Source organism: Mastacembelus armatus, chromosome 9, assembly GCF_900324485.2.
Source record: "Mastacembelus armatus chromosome 9, fMasArm1.2, whole genome shotgun sequence".
Lineage (NCBI taxonomy): Eukaryota > Metazoa > Chordata > Actinopteri > Synbranchiformes > Mastacembelidae > Mastacembelus > Mastacembelus armatus.
Window position 1 is genome coordinate 461,958 of NC_046641.1, and position 19,279 is coordinate 481,236.

At 40.2% G+C, this 19,279-nt stretch overlaps 1 protein-coding gene across 7 annotated transcripts in view; it reads left to right on the top strand.

Moving 5' to 3' along the window:
• abca2 (ATP-binding cassette, sub-family A (ABC1), member 2) overlaps positions 1–19,279 on the top strand; it is a 211,041-nt gene that overhangs the window by 186,193 nt on the left and 5,569 nt on the right. For 6 of the 7 annotated variants that reach the window (XR_003296547.1, XM_026322565.1, XM_026322571.1 and 3 more), the window contains 11 exons: positions 6,109–6,256; positions 6,401–6,524; positions 6,706–6,838; positions 7,351–7,471; positions 10,470–10,648; positions 10,945–11,086; positions 11,283–11,417; positions 14,229–14,332; positions 14,473–14,565; positions 15,165–15,267; positions 15,902–16,039. Coding sequence is in view for 6 of the 7 variants with exons in the window: in XM_026322565.1 (XP_026178350.1) it covers positions 6,109–6,256; positions 6,401–6,524; positions 6,706–6,838; positions 7,351–7,471; positions 10,470–10,648; positions 10,945–11,086; positions 11,283–11,417; positions 14,229–14,332; positions 14,473–14,565; positions 15,165–15,267; positions 15,902–16,039 (1,420 nt within the window). In the remaining variant the exon portion in view is untranslated. The remainder of the gene's footprint in view (positions 1–6,108; positions 6,257–6,400; positions 6,525–6,705; positions 6,839–7,350; positions 7,472–10,469; positions 10,649–10,944; positions 11,087–11,282; positions 11,418–14,228; positions 14,333–14,472; positions 14,566–15,164; positions 15,268–15,901; positions 16,040–19,279) is intronic. The other variant, XM_026322568.1, reaches the window with a different exon arrangement.

Below are 19,279 nucleotides of genomic sequence, written 5' to 3' on the forward strand. Positions count from 1 at the left end.
ACTATTCATCACTAATAGAGGAAAATAAGAACAATCCCAGGTTTCTTTTCAGCACTGTAGCCAGGCTGACAAAAAGTCACAGCTCCGTTGAGCCCAGTGTTCCCTTAGCTCTCAGCAGTGATGAATTTATGAGTTTCTTTACAAACAAAATCACAACTATTAGAGATAAAATTCAGCAGATGCTTCCTATACCTGCAATAAATGAATCTTTTACTACAGTAGCTCAGTAGCTGAATCATCTGTAGGACCTCAGTTATGTTTAGACTGCTTCTCTCCCATAGATCTCTCTGAATTTACATCAGTAGTTGCTTCATCGAAATCATCAACGTGTCTCTTGGACCCCATCCCGACTAGACTGCTTAAAGGCACCCTGCCATTAATGAACTCATCTTTATTGGACTTGGTAAATTTATCTCTAGTATCAGGCTACGTACCACAGGCCTTTAAGACTGCAGTAATCAAACCTTTACTCAAAAAGCCTAGTCTTGATCCAGGAGTCTTGGCTAATTATAGACCAATATCCAACCTGCCATTTATTTCTAAAATCCTAGAAAAAGCTGTTGCTAAGCAGCTATCAGACCACTTACACAGGAATGAACTATTTGAAGATTTCCAATCAGGATTTAGAGCACATCATAGTACAGAAACAGCACTGTTGAAAGTTACCAACGATCTTCTCTTAGCCTCAGATAATGGACTTGTTTCGATACTTGTCCTCCTAGACCTTAGTGCAGCATTCGACACCATTGACCACAACATCTTATTACAGAGACTGGAGCATGTGATTGGTATCAGAGGAACAGCGTTAAAGTGGTTCCAATCCTATTTATCGGACAGATTCCAGTTTGTTCATGTCCATGATGAACCTTCCACACGAACAAAAGTTAGTTATGGAGTTCCACAAGGTTCTGTGCTAGGACCGATTCTGTTCACCCTGTACATGCTTCCTTTAGGATATATCATTAGGAAGCACTCTATTAATTACCACTGCTATGCGGATGACACTCAGTTATATCTATCTATTAAACCTGTTAGCACAAACCAGTTAACCAGACTTCAAGCCTGTCTAGCTGACATAAAGGCTTGGATGACCAGTAACTTTTTACTTTTAAACTCGGAGAAAACAGAAGTCATTATATTTGGGCCAAAAAATCTCAGAAATAACTTTTCTCAAATTATAGCTACTCCAGATGGCATAACCCTGGCCTCTAGCACTACTGTAAAAAACCTTGGAGTTATTTTTGACCAGGACATGTCCTTTAACTCACACATAAAACAAATTTCTAGAACTGCATTCTTTCACCTGCGCAACATTTCCAAAATTAGGAACATCCTGTCTCAAAATGATGCAGAAAAACTAGTCCATGCATTTGTTTCCTCAAGGCTAGATTACTGTAACTCATTACTATCTGGATGTCCTAATATCTTAATAAAAAGCCTCCAATTAATCCAGAATGCCGCAGCCAGAGTCCTGACAGGAACTAGCAAGAGAGATCATATTTCTCCTATATTGGCTTCTCTTCATTGACTCCCTGTAAAATACAGAATATTTATTGTTTGAATAGCCAATGGATTAGACACACCTGGGCAACAAAGAACACCTATGTTCCAATACTTCTGCTGACATGATAAATGGCTTGGTTCAAACAAAACGTGCAATCTTCTTCCATGTGTTGTGTATCTGATCCAGATGTGAATACCTGGAAATAAAAGCTTTGCAGCTGTTGATCTTTTGTTTCATATTCATCTTCTAATGTCAAACCCAAATGTTAGCTATCAAGCTCCTCTCCTGTGGAACCAGCTCTCAGCCTGGGTTCAGGAGGCAGACACTCTCTGTACTTTTAAGGCTAGACTTAAAACCTTCCTCTTTGACAAAGCATATAGTTAGGGCTGGCTTCAGGCAACCCTGAACCATCCCTTAGTTAGTTATGCTGCTATAGGCCTAGACTGCCCGAGGACCATCGGTGCACTGAGCTCCCCTACCCTAACCCCCCCCCCCTTCTCTCCCACCTCATGTATATTCCACCATTGAATGTTACTAACCTTGTGCTCTCTCTCTCCCCTAGTTTGTGCTCTCTCCCTCCCTCTCTCTCTCTCTCTCTCTCTCTGTACCTTCTGCAGGTGTCCCTGGTCCTGGAGCTGTTTATCGCTGATGTGCAGTTACTGGCCCCACCAACTTGCAGTGTCTATTTGTTGTTTATTGTTGCTGTTCTTTTCTCTCTGCTCTATCCACTCACCGCAACCGGTCGAGGCAGATGGCCGCCCAAACTGAGCCCGGTTCTGCTGGAGGTTTTTTTCTTCCGTTAAAGGGAGTTTTTTCCTCTCCACTGTCGCCAAGTGCTTGCTCATAAGGGAATTGTTGGGTTTTTAGTTTTAGTTTTTGTAAAGTGCCTTGAGATGATTTGTATTGTGATTTGGCGCTATACAAATAAAATTGAATTGAATTGAATTGAATTGAATAATCAAGCTCCTTCATACCTCAAAGACCTCATAGTACCATATTATCCCAATAGACCACTTCGCTCTCAGAGTGCAGGTCTACTTGTGGTTCCCAGAGTTTCCAAAAGCAGAATGGGAGGCAGAGCCTTTAGTTATCAAGCTCCTCTCCTATGGAACCAGCTCCCAGCCTGGGTTCAGGAGGCAGACACTCTCTATACTTTTAAGGCTAGACTGATTTGTATTGTGATTTGGCGCTATACAAATAAAATTGAATTGAAATTGAATTAAATAGTTTATTTTGATGTACGTAAATAGTTTATTTTGATGTACGTAAATTTTTGCCAATTGTACACAATGTATTTTTGTTTTTATGACACTTTACAAAAATTAGTGTATCTAATTATGGACACACTCAAAATAAGATTAAGGTGGTGTGAAATGACTTACATTCTTTTTTGTATTTACAGTTTTGAGGGGGAGCAATACAGCTGTGACATTTCTGTATTTAGAAAAATATCTGTAAAAAAATTATTTTCATTTCTTTTTTGTGGTGTATTACACTTTTTTAGCAATTTATTTAGTTCGTATGGACTTATTAGATACACATTATTAAAATTTGGGATATAAGGGTTGCATTGATGTATGGCAAATTAATATGCTCCAAAGAATGGCACTATAGCATGTAAAAATGTAAAGATATGCTCTGGCAAGCTTGTTCTATGGTGGGTTTTAAAGGGTTAATATACGTTTCTACATATATATGTGTCATTACATAAGGTAGAGCAAAATTTCTTAGAAATGCACGTGAAAAACGTGGTATGTGGGTAAGGTTTGGGTGGAACAGCTGATTTGGGGTGCTGTGTATTCAGATATGACGTTGCTTCAGTTAGGGCTCAGTGAATGAAGAGAACACCCACCCTCATTTCTGAGTTTGTTCAATTCAATTTTTGTACAGTGCCAAATCACAATACAATCGTCTGAAGGCATTTTACAAAAAACAAAAAAACCCAACAAATCCCTTATGAGTAAGCACTTGGCAAGAGTGGAGAGGAAAAACTCCATTTAACGTAAAAGAAAAAACCTCCAGCACAACTGGGCTCAGTTTGGGCGGCCATCTGCCTCGACCGGTTGGGGTGAGTGGATAGAGAAGAAAGAAAAGAACAGCAACAATAAACAACAAATAGGTTGTGCATACTGCAGGTTGGTGGGGCCAGTAACTGCACATCAGCAATATACAGCTCCAGGACCAGGGACACCTGCAGAAGGTACCGAGAGAGAGAGGAAGAGAGCACAAACTGGGGTAGAGAAAGAGCACAAAGTTGAGTGACATTCAATGGTGGAATATACATGTGAGGAGGGAGGAGAGGAGGAGAAAAGAAGGGGAAGGGAGGGTCTGATAGCTGCTTAGCAACAGCTTTTTCAAGGATTTTAGAAATAAATGATAGGTTGGATATTGGTCTATACTTAGCTCCTGGATCAAGACTAGGCTTTTTGAGTAGGGCTTTGATTACTGCAGTCTTAAAGGCCTGTGGTACGTAGCCTGATACTAGAGATAAATTTAGTCTAATAAAGATGAGTTCATTAATGGCAGGGTGTCTTTAAGCAGTCTAGTCGGGATGGGGTCTATTAGACACGTTGATGATTTAGATGAAGCAACTACTGATGTGAATTCAGAGAGATCTATGGGAGAGAAGCAGTCTAAACATAACTGAGGTCTTAAATATGATTCAAGAGCTACTGAAGTAAAAGATTAATTTATTGCAGCTATAGGAAGCATCTGCTAAATTTTATCTCTTAATAGTTGTGATTTTATTTTTAAAGAAACTCATAAAGTCATCACTGCTGAGAGCTAAGGGAACACTGGGCTCAACAGAGCTGTGACTTTTTGTCAGCCTGGCTTTCATTATCATTTCTATTTCATTAAATTATGTATCTTTATTTGGGAAACCCTCTCATTATTTGTTTGTATTACTGTATTTGGGGATACCGCTTAGTGAAGTAGGACCCAAACACAAAAATAGGTTAAAGAGATTTTTATACAGACACCAAACATAGTAAGAAAAGGAGAACAGTGTAGTCAGAGAGGGGGACCTTAATCCAACATCACAAGGCATTTAGTTTCTGAACCTGGTGCTGCTCCTCACAAAATTCTACTTCAGAAAGGTAGGGGGTGCTACATATAGAATGTATTTTTTCCTAATATGGGTGAACTAATCCTTTAAAGATTAACCCTTTAATTTCAATTTCAATTTTATTTTTATTTGTATAGCGCCAAATCACAATACAAATCATCTCAAGGCACTTTACAAAAACTAAAACTAAAAACCCAACAATTCCCTTATGAGCAAGCACTTGGCGACAGTGGAGAGGAAAAAACTCCCTTTAACGGAAGAAAAAAACCTCCAGCAGAACCGGGCTCAGTTTGGGCGGCCATCTGCCTCGACCGGTTGGGGTGAGTGGATAGAGCAGAGAGAAAAGAACAGCAACAATAAACAACAAATAGACACTGCAAGTTGGTGGGGCCAGTAACTGCACATCAGCGATAAACAGCTCCAGGACCAGGGACACCTGCAGAAGGTACAGAGAGAGAGAGAGAGAGAGGGAGGGAGAGAGCACAAACTAGGGGAGAGAGAGAGCACAAGGTTAGTAACATTCAATGGTGGAATATACATGAGGTGGGAGAGAAGAGGGGGGGGGGGTTAGGGTAGGGGAGCTCAGTGCACCGATGGTCCTCGGGCAGTCTAAGGCCTAGAGCAGCATAACTAAGGGATGGTTCAGGGTTGCCTGAAGCCAGCCCTAACTATATGCTTTGTCAAAGAGGAAGGTTTTAAGTCTAGCCTTAAAAGTACAGAGAGTGTCTGCCTCCTGAACCAAGGCTGAGAGCTGGTTCCACAGGAGAGGAGCTTGATAGCTAAAGGCTCTGCCTCCCATTCTGCTTTATGACCTAACATAGAACAAGTTTGCCAGAACATATCTTTACTATTTTAAATTCATGCTCATAATGTGATGACATATATGGAAAGCAGGAAGTGCTGTAACCGGCAGATCAGCCACAGTCTATAGCCACAGTCTGCATTATAGTGGTTTTGTTCATTTGCGATAGGAAACGCTTTTATATGCAAAAAGAATTATTGCTCAATCTGATTCAGTTGCAATTCTACTGGCATTTAAAAACGGTTAAGAAAATATTACCCACTCTCTGAGTAGTAATATTTAATTTCAAAGAATTGCCCCAGTAGTTCTGCTTGCTGTCATATTTTTGTATGTGACCATATTGCTGTTATTCTCATGTTATGCAGATGGTTAAAAAGGAGGAAAATTTCACAGCAACTTGTAGTTTTATTGTTTGGAAACATCCATGAGTGCAGCACTTTGCACACAAAAGCATTTAGGAATATGTAGACCAAAAGCCTCTAGAATGCATTGTCATTCAACATCTATTCTGGCTACTTAAATGTAAATTCAGTTTTTACTCAGCTTTTTTTTTTTTTTTTTTACCAATTGCTCTCCAGTTCATTCACTGTTTACTATACTTTCTCTCCCCTTTTACTACTTTTACACTGTAAAGCACTTGTACTGTTTAAAATCCTGCATAAATAAAGTTTAATTTGATTTGTTTCTCTTTGGATGTTCTCAGTGATTGATTAGGTGTGAGTCTCTTTTTTCCAGGTGGTCTATCACTCCCATCATGTACCCAGCATCTTTTTGGTTTGAGGTTCCCAGCACAGCCTACGTGTTCCTCATAGTCATCAACCTATTCATAGGCATCACTGCAACTGTTGCCACCTTCCTTCTCCAGCTCTTTGAACATGACAAGGTCAGTTTGAGTCTTGTTATTGTAAATCTTGCTAAATGGATGTAGAACATTGTGTAATAGACTTGTTTGCTTATGTAAAGCGTATCAGATATCAGATGTGTTCTTGGATGTTATTTTTAACCCCCTCATGCTTTTTTTCTGCAGGATCTGAAAAAAGTAAACAGTTATCTGAAGTCCTGTTTCCTCATCTTCCCCAACTACAACCTTGGCCATGGCCTAATGGAGATGGCCTACAATGAGTACATCAATGAATACTATGCTAAAATAGGTAAATTCATCGCCAAGCTGCCTTGCACAGAATGTATAATAATGGAGTTCAGTATGATGAGCAGTTATTAAGCCAAGAGTTTCAAACCCACTGGATTATACTAGTTTAGGCATATGTGTAATACTTGTTAGTAGGAGACATTAATAAGAAGGTATAAATGGCTGTGTATGTATGCTTTCAGGCCAGTTTGACAAGATGAAGTCTCCTTTTGAGTGGGATATTGTAACTCGAGGACTTGTTGCCATGACAATTCAAGGCTTTGTTGGCTTCCTCATCACCATCCTCTGCCAGTACAACTTCCTCAGGAAACCGTTGTGAGTGTTGTTTTCTGTCCAAGTGTATGAACCATTGTTCCCTCAACATTAAAAATCAGCTAAGCTACCATTTTACAATGAATAATTATTAATTACAGAGAAGTTTAGAGATACAACACAAGCTTCTTCACACACAGTGAAAGAAAATTGACAATAACGCACTGTAACAACAAAAACACTGTTTGAAGTTGGAATAATGACTTTGATGTAACATCTAACATTTTCTGTATCTTTCTCTCTCTCCACTTACTTGGGGTGCAAACAATTACTAATACATTATTCTTAAATAAACAGATACTCCACCCTGTAGAGATACAAACATCAAAATATTTGCAGTAATAGGTTTTTGTCATCTAACAAAACCTGCCATTCATTTCCCATCATGTCCCACAGCTTTAATGTCATCTAAAGTTTTTTCCATTGCATGCACAGAAAAATCATACAAAATGGCCGGGTTGCATTGTTACACCTTTTAATTAGAGTCAGTTTGGACTTTTTGTGTGTGTGTCCAGGAAGGTGCCAGTCAGCTGCCAGCCTATTGACGATGATGATGTGGATGTGGCCTGTGAGAGACGAAGAGTTCTGCGAGGAGACGCTGACAATGACATGCTGAAGATTGAGAACCTGACAAAGGTTTCAGCAGGCATAAACTAACATTTTCACAGAAACGTTAATTTCACAAAAATCTTCTTTATATCTTCATTTCAATTTGTGAAATTAGCATTTCACAAATCAGATACAGTATCAATCTGTAAACAGCTCCATGTTTTACTCAAACATTAAGAACTTTTAGACTGTGTGTCCCCAGTACAGCAAATAAACCTACCAGTCTAATAGTCATTATTCATGTGAAATGTTCAATGCATTTGTAGCTAAGGAACTGAAACCTGCTGCTATGGTCATTTAATACATATCTGCATGTGTTCGTTGTGTCTCCTTCTTTTCCTTTCGGCTGCTCCCTTCAGGGGTCGCCACAGCAAATCATCTGCAAACCATATCCTCTGTATCATCCTCACCCACACCAACTATCCTCATGTCCTCCTTCACTACATCCAAGAACCTCCTCTTTGGTCTTCCTCTAGGCCTACTTCCTGGCAGCTCTAACCTCAGCATCCTTTTACCAATGTATTCACTGTCCCTCCTCTGAACATGTCCAAACCATCTCAATCTGGCTTCCGTCTTTTTCTCCAAAACATCTAACATGAGCTGTCCCTCTGATGTCCTCATTCCTGATCCTATCCATCCTCGTCACTCCCAGAGAGAACCTCAACATCTTCAGCTCTGCTGCCTCCAACTCTGCCTCCTGTCTTTTTCTCAGTGCCACTGTCTCTAAACCAGACAACATTGCTGGTCTCACCACTGTCTTGTACACCTTTCCTTTCATTCTTTTGTCACACATCACACCTGACACTTTCCTCCACCCGTTCCAACCTGCTTGCACACGTTTCTTGACTTCTGTTCCACACTCTCTGTTGCTCTGGACTGTTGACCCTAGGTACTTAAAATCCTCCACCTTCTTCACCTCTACTCCCTGTAACCTCACCGTTCTACTTGAGTCCGTCTCATTTACACACATGTACTCTGTTTTACTGCGGCTCACCATCATTCCTCTCCTTTCCAGAGCAAACCTCCACCTCTCTAGATTTTCCTCCACCTGCTCCCTGCTCTCACTACAGATGACAATGTCATCTGCAAACATCATGGTCCATGGAGATTCCTGTCTAACCTCATCTGTCAGCCTGTCCATCACCGCAGCAGGGGCTCAAAGCCAATCCTTGGCGGAGTCCCACCTCCACCTTGAACTCCTCTGTCACCCCTACGGCACACCTCACCACTGTCTTACAGCTCTCATACGTGTCCTGCACCACTCGATCATACTACTCTGCCACTCCAGACTTCCTCATACAAAACCACAGCTCCTCTCTCGGCACCCTGTCATATGCTTTTTCCAAATCTACAAAGACACAATGCAGCTCCTTCTGGCCTTCTCTGTACTTCTCCATCAGCATTCTCAAAGCAAATATTGCATCTGTGGTACTCTTTCTTGGCATGAAACCATACTGCTGGTCACAAATGCTCACTTCTGACCTCAGCCTAGCCTCCACTATTCTTTCCCATAATTTCATTGTGTGACTCATCAGCTTTATTCTTCTGTAGTTTCCACAACTCTGCACATCTCCCCTTGAAGAACAAGGGGAGATGTGCAGAGTTGTACACTCTGGGGCACCAGTACACTTCTCCTCCATTCCTCAGGCATCCTCTCACTCTCCAAGATCTTGTTAAGTAGCCCAGTCAAAAACTCTACTGCAACCTCTCCTAAACACTTCCATACCTCCACAGGTATGTTGTCAGGACCAACTGCCTTTCCACTCTTCATCCTCTTCAACGCCTTCCTCACTTCAACCTTACTGATCTTTGCTATTTCCTGCTCCACAACAGTCACCTCTTCTACTCTGTGCTCTATAACATTTTCCTCATTCATCAACTCTTCAAAGTATTCCTTCCATCTTTCCATCACACTTGTGGCACCTGTCAATACATTTCCATCCCTTGATCACCCTAACCTGCTGCACATCCTTCCCATCTCTGTCTCTGCCTCGCCAATCTGTACAAATCCACCTCTCCCTCCTTAGTGTCCAACCTATCATACAAATCCTCATACGCCCTTTGTGTGGCCTTTGCCACCCCTACCTTCACTTTACGCTGCATCTCCCTGTACTCCTGTCTGTTCTCTTCTCTGTCTTCTCAGTGTCCCACTTCTTCTTAGCTAACCCTTTCCTCTTAACACACTCCTGAACTTCCTCATTCCACCACCAAGTCTCCTTATCTGCTTTCCACTTTCCTACCTGTCTCCCTGATCACTTTAGCTGTAGCTGTCCAGTCATCTGGAAGAACCTTCTGACCTCCCAGAGCCTGTTTCAGCTCCTCCCTGAAAGCCACAGATCGCTCTTCCTTTTGAAACTTCCACCACTTGGTCCTCTGCTCTGCCCTTGTCCTCTTCATCTTCCTCATCACCAGAGTCATCCTACACACCACCATCCTATGCTGTCTGGCTACACTCTCCCCAACCACTACTTTGCAGTCACTGATCTCTTTCAGGTTGGAACGTCTGCACAAGATGTAATCAACTTGTGTGCTCCTGCCTCCACTCTTATATGTCACCCTATGCTCCTCCCTTTTCTGGAAAAAATGTTCACTACAGCCATTTCCATCCTTTTTGTGAAGTCTAGCACCATCTGTCCTGCATTCCTGTCCTGCATACCAAACTTACCCATCACTTCCTTGTCACCTCTGTTTCCCTCACCAACATGTCCGTTGAAGTCTGCCCCAATCGTCACTCTCTGACCACTAGGGATACCCTGAATCATCTCATCCATCTCCCTCCAGAATTTGTCCTTCTCTTCTAACTCACATTCAACATCACACCTTCAACTTCCAGCTTCAGACTCATCACCCTATCTGACACTCTCTTCACCTCCAGAACATTCCTAGCAAACAGCTTGAACCCTGCTCCTAATCTATAAGCCTTGCTACCTTTCCACCTGGTCTCCTGAACACACAAGATATCCGCCTTTCTTCTCTCCATCATATCAGCCAACTCTCTAGTTTTCATTTGTTGTGTCTCCTTCAGGTGTATAAATCCAGGAAGATGGGTCATATCCTGGCAGTGGACCGGCTGTGTCTGGGCGTGCGCCCTGGTGAATGTTTCGGATTGCTGGGAGTGAACGGAGCCGGGAAGACCACCACCTTTAAGATGCTGACAGGAGATGAGTGCACCACTGGAGGAGAGGCCTTCATTAATGGAAACAGGTCATTGCAGGAAAAACAACAGTTACTATTAATGTTCATGTATCTTTCTTGTTCAGCACATAAACAATAGAAAGACAGGCTCATCAAACGGAACAGAATAAATGCTAAGAACAATCATCAGCATACTCAAATCTGAAATTTTTTTTTGCTGTGTCCTTTTACATGACTCAAGTCCAAGTAGTATAAATAGGTGAATAAAAGTTATAGAGTTATGTATGAGTCACTGATTCCTTAGTGTGCATATTTATATGTACATATATGTGCATATTTGTGTTTGTGTGTGTGTGTGCGTGCAGTATCTTGAAGGACCTGTTACATGTGCAGCAAAGTATCGGCTACTGTCCACAGTTTGACGCACTGTTTGATGACCTGACAGCCAAAGAACATCTGGAGCTTTACACTCGCCTTCGTGGCATTCCCTGGAAGGACCATCAGAGAGTAAGACTTTCCTTTTCTGTCTCTCTCTCTCTGTCATACCCTTCTATAATTTTGAGTACCCTAATTGAATTAATGCATTCCCTAGCCCCTAACTGTAATCACCTCAACTTAATGCCTCTTTATAGACACAGGACACTGAAGATGCTGATGCTCTGGTAACATGCTGCCCATGCTATGTCTTCTATTACCCCCCTAGGTGGTACAGTGGGCATTAGAAAAGCTGAAGTTGACCAAATATGCAGACAAGCCTGCTGGCACTTACAGTGGAGGAAACAAACGCAAGCTTTCTACTGCCATCGCTCTGATTGGATACCCTTCACTCATCTTCCTGGTAAGATGTTTGAATTGATGTTTTGTATGATGTCCGAATATAAGTTAGCATTAACAGATGAGCTAAATGAGAGGTGGTTTAATTTAACTAATGCTGAATTTTCTTAAAATGTTTCCGTTAGAGGGTAAACAGAAGGAATAAATGACACTCATTACAATATCACCCCATGTGATCTTTTTGTTTTATGGTACCGTCTTAGTCCCATTTTTACTTTAGCCTCGTGATGCCCCATGTGTGTCATCCTGGAGGTGTGTCTTTTCTTTCGACAGGTGTCTTGAGTGGCTCAATCCACTTCATTAATACACACCTTACACTACTGACTCTACTGATTTCCCACACATCTTATTGTAATTATTTAATTTGGTAATTTACATGTAATTTGGTTAAATTGGGTCTAATCTGGTTCAATAAAGTATATATTTGAACATTTACATGGTGTTGTCGTCTCCCTTTTTGTCGTGACCCTTTGAGCCAGGTCATGACAAATGGGGACTCGTCCATTTAAGGTTGTTTTGAGGTAGGTTTTGTTTGTTGCCTGAGGAAGTGGACCTGGGGTGGTATAAGTTTTTTGGTTAGCTGGTTTTGGTCCAGTCACATGTTGCTTTTGGTCATGCTTTGCTATCCAGGTAGTTTGTGTGCATGTTTTACTCTGTTGGCTGTATATCCGGTGTGGGAGCTACACCATGTGCTGGGAATCCCTGTGGCCTCACACTGCACGAAGGAGGGACGTATAATGGAGAGGAGGGAGATCATCCGTGCTGTTGTTTTCATCGACACATAGTGTGGAGGAGGGAAGAATGCTTGCTCCAGGACTGTAGAAAAGTTGATTATCTCTTGAGAATCATCGGTCCTCAATCATGATAACAAGGTCGCTAAGGAGACTAGAGGTAAGTTTCAGCGTGGAAGCTGGCTGGAATACAGGCGACACTGGCTGAGACAATGGGGAATCGGTGTGACTGACTGGTGACTTGGATCGGCTGACTGGAGATTTTGGTTGAAAACCTGGCTGGGACTTTAATTTGACTTGGAAAACATGAGGTTTTCAGGAATGCCTGGGGTCATCCTTGAGTGCCTGATGCCGGAGAAATGAGAGGAGACTCCTCATCTCCCCTGTCTAGGTGCGGCATTTCTCCGGCAATGGTGGAAGCACAATCCGGAGATGGTGTGTATAAAAAATAGTACCCCCGTTATAATACTTTTTTATAATACTTTTATAATTTTTTTTTTTTTTTTTAAAGATTATTTTTTGGGCAGTTTTTTTTGCCTTTATTTGACAGGACAGTGGAAAGAGACAGGAAACCAGGGCAGAGAGGAAGGGAAGACATGCAAGTATACATGATGGCCGGCTCAGGAGTCGGTTTGACAGTTTGACTCTGTGCGCTGGGTCCATGGTGGCCAGTTTCTGCTGTCAGGTGGATGGTGTAGAAGGACCCAATTGCACACAGTGGAGCAGAGATAATAGTGGAGAGTTCTTTATTAAAACTGCTCTACTAATTGTTGGTAGTCTGATGGTATAGTTTTGCACAAATGGGTGCTCTGTAATGGTAACATTGTGGGCAATGTAGTTTTTCAGGTGATTGTGCAATGTGGTTTCTGTGATGTGGTGTTCTAAGTTAAAGACCACTCATGATGATTGTGGCCATTTGGGTGTTAAGACATATGACCGTGTCCTGCGCTATTTTTTTTTTTTTTTTGGCCATGATTGAAGCGTAACGCCTTCAGGTATATGAAGTTGATCCGAATGTTCACAATGCTCTTTGATGATACACCAACACAAACACACCTCATTGAGCATGATATTAATATGGGAGACTGCCCTCCAATCAAGCAGCGGTTTTATCGCTGTTCAGCAAATAAGTGGAAGGTATTGGAGGCTAAAGTCAAATATATGTGGGATAATAGGATTGCAGTCCCATCATCCTCCAGTTGGGCATTCCCCAGCTTGCTGGTCGGAAAATCAAATGGGTCGCCGCATTTCTGTATTTACTTTAAATACTAATACATTTGATCACGTAATGTTTCCAGCTGAGTTAGTAGCATATAAAGTATAGGACATCGCCTTTCTAACCACATATGCTTTTAATCATTTACATAACCTTTGTTGTTACTAGAGATGAAAAAGTGCCCTACCGTGGTTGTTTTAGCCTATTGTACAAATCCAGCTGCCCACGTCTGCTTCACTTTGTCCTGCTGATATTATGGGGTCGTTAGCTTGGTTCTCACCCGACTGAGTTTACCACAACACATCCAGCTGCAAATTACTGTTCTTCAAAATAAGATTTCATGCTCTGATAATTACAGATTGTGCATTGAAAGCGTGTTGATTTTAATCTAGCTATTTGTTCTGTTAAAATTTTCCTTATTTCAATCACTTCCTAAATAATTTATACAACATATAAAATATATAAATTATATGATCGTACACTTGCTAGAAAGGGGCGAGAAACACCAATCACAAGTAGCAGAGCAATATTTGCAGTGTTACTGTAAATATATGGACTGTTGAAAGGTGGCCTGTGGTAAATGATCCTTGTCAGCTTTACATAACCATGATACAGGAGTCTTCTTGGGATATCAAAGAACTGATTTTATCATGCGGTATTTCATGTCACCTTTAAGATAGCCTAGTGCTGTTCCTTTAATCCCAATAACATGCTTCAGTCTCTAATAAAATTAGAAGGTCAAAAGGAACTGAATTTGGAGTAAACTGTAAATATAAGTAGTCTAATTTCTACCCACCTTAAGTGTATGGTCTAAGTTTCTGAACTGTTTTATTTTTTTTGTTTGTTTGTTTGTTTGTTTTTTTTTCAGGATGAACCCACCACTGGGATGGACCCAAAGGCCCGCAGATTCCTTTGGAATTTAATCCTGGACATAATCAAGACTGGACGCTCTGTAGTGCTGACATCACACAGGTGAGACATCTACTGTAAGTTCTTACACACAGTGGGATTTACTAGAATGCTTTTCTTTTTGTGACTTTTTTTTTTTTAAACTTCATTTTCACAAAAGTGTGTTTAATATACTGTATATTATTTCCTGTGGTTGTCTGCAGCATGGAGGAGTGTGAGGCTTTGTGCACCAGACTGGGCATTATGGTGAATGGCAGGTTTAAATGCCTGGGCAGCATTCAGCACCTCAAGAACAGGTCAGCAACATAAAGTTTCACCATGTATGGTAAATGGTAAATTGAAAATATAATGTAAATCATTTATATAGCATGGTTTTTGTACTTTCTTCTTGTCATTTGACATTTATTAAGAAAGTTCAAGGACATATGTTTATTTTTCATATTGAAACCATCTATTTTTATGTACATGTAAGTTTCCTTTTGCTCCATTTATTGAAAAACGTTGTATATGCATGGACTTCTTACTGTTAACTGCAGTAATTCCTAAAAGACTTGTTCAAATGCTACCAAATTTGTTCAGAAGCTAAATGTAATCATTTTCAAGGATGCAGTGATAATACGTATCTTATGTACTATACAAACAACATGTCCTAACTTACTAAATGTTCAATTAAGGTTTTTGTAAAATATAATCATCAAAAATATTTCTGTTGGTCACTTTAAGGTGAAACAAGTAAATTAAATTTCTAATTTACTTGTTAAACTGTAAATTTAACATCTTCATTTTTAATACTTTCCACTGCATAACTACAATATATGTCTGAGGGCTGCATGAAAACTACTTATTGAATGTTAATCTTTAAAAAAACAACTGTCTTGTTATGATTATGTTCCAGATTTGGGGATGGCTACATGATCACAGTGAGGACTAAGAGCAGCTCCAATGTCAAGGAGGTGGTTCGATTCTTCAATAGAAACTTCCCTGAAGCTGTCCTGAAGGTAGATTACTGCAGTAAAAAATATGGCAACTTACAAAAGTTTCGTTCAGTTTAGTGTGTTATGAAATGTACGTAAATGCTAAGGATTGCTATTATATCAGGTCAAAATTTGGCATCCTAAATTTGCTATAATTGATATTTGTAACAGATAAAATGACTTGATAATGGTAGCAAGGATTTGTAACTCTACAGGTCCTCTCAACGTCTTTACTGTTTTGGTTCAGTCAGATCACGCTCATCCACATTGCAGTAGCACACACCTGTTCTCAATAACCCCATGTTACTACCTGGTCAACACCAAATGTACTAAATATTGGAATACCATGAGGCAGATCTTCTGGATGTATTAATAGGGAACTGGTAAATTAGCCATCAGAAATTTATACAGGTTATATGTCAGCATTGTTTTGTTAGTCCCCAAGTGAACAAAGAATCAGTTACACATTCATTTTTAATATTATATCAAGTATAAAGCTGAGAGCAACACTTCCTACCACTATGCAAAAATAACACCAAAATATCACAACTACGTGGGCTGCCATCTTGCAACCAGATTATGCGCAGTATTTCCCAAGGTACATCCACAATACAGTCAGGCTGTCAGTCAAAGCTCATCAATTATGTCATATTTGCAGGAGCATCACCACACCAAGGTCCAGTACCAGCTGAAATCTGAGCGGATCCCTCTGGCTCAGGTCTTCAGTAAGATGGAGCAGGTAGTGGAAGTCCTTGGCATTGAGGACTACTCTGTCAGTCAGACCACTCTGGACAATGTGAGTCAAAGAGTAATGCTTTTGCTTAAGGGCAGACATATGTGTCATAAGGAAATGAATTTGGGCAGCAAGGTGGTTAGCATTTTTGCCTCACAGCAAGAAGGTTCTGGTTCTTTTCAACCCAAGTTTGCATGTTCTCCCTGTCTCTGCTGGGTTATTGCAGGTATTCCAGCTTCCTTTTACAGTTCAAACACATGCAAGTTAGGCTGATTAGTGATTCTAAATTGTTTGTAGGTGTGAATGTGTGTGTCTATCTCTATTTGTCAGTCATGTGATAAGACTGGCAATCTGTCCAAGGTGTACCCCTCCTCTCAACCAATGTCAGCTGGGATTGACTTAAGCCTCCCACAGCCCTGAATGCTTCAGGATAAGAAATAGATGATGGATAAAAAATGAGTTTGATTCATTTATATTTGAATTTTAATTGCTCAACCTTAATAATTTGACTGATAAACTGAATCTGAATAGCTTAGTTTGAAATTTAATTTATCAGTTTTTTACTGAATTCCAATAAACTTTAAACTGATTGTAATATTGAGAAATTGATTAATTTGCTCTGAAACTGTACTTGATCCTCACTGAAGTTTCCTCTCTCTCCAAACGATATTATGTTCTCACAGTTCACTTTAAATTCTTTGGTCACTACGGGAATACTTTTTGAGTGACGGTCATTGTGCAGCTTCACCGACTCCTTTTTCAGCACAGTTGCTGGTTTCTGCTGTAGGTATGAACATTAACACTGTGTTAAACATTATTGGCAAATACATAAAATTTGTATTTTTAAAACTTATATTTCAGATTCAAGTTATCAAAGTAATTATTCAAGTTCAGCAATTCAAATTCAATTATAAATGATTTCAACTGCATGCAGACCTTCAAAAGGGAAAAGGAAATACAACCCCATTTCTAAAAACTTTGGGACTGTGTAAAATCTACATAAAAGCAGAACGTGATGATTTGCAAATCTCATAAACCCATATTTTATTACCAACATATCAAATGTTTAAATTGAGAAAATGTACCATTTTAAGAAAAAAAAGGTCATTTTGAAATTGACAGCAGAAACATCTCAAAAAAGTTGGACAGATCCATGTTTAACACAGTTTAGCATCCCCTTCTGTAAAGGCCTGGGAATTGAGAAAACCAGTTGTTGGAGTTTTGGGAAAGCAATGTTGTCCCATTCTTGCCTGATATAGACTGCTCAACAGTCCCAGGTCTTCTTTGTCATATTTTTTTACTGCAAGATGCTCCAAATATTTTCAACTGGTGAAAGGTCTGGACTGCAGGCAGGCCAGTTCAGCACCTGGACTCTTTTACTACGAACCCATGCTGTTGTCATAGATGCAGTTATGTGGTTTAGCATAGTCCTGCTGAAATATGCAAGGCCTTCCTTGAAAAGTCACGGGAGAGGAGACTTCATATGCCAGAAAATGTCAGAAAGCACTGATGCGGTTCTTTTCAAGTGTACCACAAGGAAAAACTTTGTAGGTGAATTTCACTTGTTTAACATAATCTAAATAAATGGCTGACTTATTGAAAGTTTAAACAAATGTAAATTAATAAGATGATTTTGTGAATCTGTAAAAAGATGTTTAATCGTTATTTTTAAGCAGATCCTTGCAGATTCCTGTTTGCTTTGCATGCCACCATTCTTTCATCCACTGCCAAATTTTGTCTTGGTTGCTAGACGGCCTTGCATGCATGCTGGATAGTGTTCATGAGGGGTCTGATCCTGAAAAAGACAGTTGTGTTCAGCTGTCAATTCAATTCAATTCAATTTTATTTGTATAGCGCCAAATCACAATACAAATCATCTCAAGGCACTTTACAAAACTAAAACTAAAAACCCAACAATTCCCTTATGAGCAAGCACTTGGCGACAGTGGAGAGGAAAAACTCCCTTTAACGGAAGAAAAAACCTCCAGCAGAACCAGGCTCAGTTTGGGCGGCCATCTGCCTCGACCGGTTGGGGTGAGTGGATAGAGCAGAGAGAAAAGAACAGCAACAATAAACAACAAATAGACACTGCAGGTTGGTGGGACCAGTAACTGCACATCAGTTGTGCCCCTCTTTCGGTCATTGTTCTTGTCTGCGAGTGACTCGTGCAGGTTCCATGAAATGGTGTGGTATCTTCTCCCTTGACATAATTGTGGCAGGAAAAGGAACAGAGAAAAGACTACCCTGCCGCCAGTAGTCTCTGATGGACTTCAACTGCACCATGGCCATGTAGAAGAGTAGCCCAATGTAGCAGTAGAGCTCCCTGATGCTGACGTCTGTCCATTTATATTTTATGGCCCTTTGCACGTGCCCTGGCAGCCTGAGCATTGGCGTTTCAACACAGAGCTGACACAGCAGTTTCAGAAAAAAACATTTTGAAGAGACTCATGGGAGTGTGTGGATTACAGGGTCTTAGCTATGGTCCAGGTTCCTGTGTGGGCAGGAATCTCAGAGCCTGTGGAACCATGTCAACATCAGTCTCTGCTTTCCGTGACCGAGTGGGCCGCTTATTTGCTTTGGCTCTCTTTGCCACATGTTCTTTTGCACCATTTTTCTCACATCTGAAATAAAAAAGTAAATACACTACATTATTAACATTATTGTGATGTTCACTGATACTAGTCCTAATTTATAGAATAAAAGAACACATTTACCACATAGCACCCATGTAACCATACAGTAAATAAATCAAATTAACATCTGTAACATCTGTTAAGTAGTGAAAAACTGAACAATACCTGCAGGTGAAGACAAGAGTTTGCATGTTTTGCATGTTTGTTTGCATGAGAGTTTGCATGAGAAAACAGAATGCCAATAACAGAGAAATTATATTTTAACACTGTCAACCACAAATAATATTACCATATAGATATTATATAATGTGTGAATCTGAAGCTGATGGAAACACTGATTTATATATATATATATATATCTATATATATATATATACAGTATCTCACAGAAGTGAGTACACCCCTCACATTTTTGTAAATAGTTTATTGTATCTTTTCATGTGACAACACTGAAGAAATGACACTTTGCTACAATGTAAAGTAGTGAGTGTACAGCTTGTATAACAGTATAAATTTGCTGTCCCCTCAAAATAACTCAACATACAGCCATTGTCTAAACCTCTGGCAACAAAAGTGAGTACACCCCTAAGTATTACTTGCAATCTGGATTCTCTGAGTTGTGTTATACTAGATCACCTGGAAACCTTTGATCAAGGAAATTACATCACCA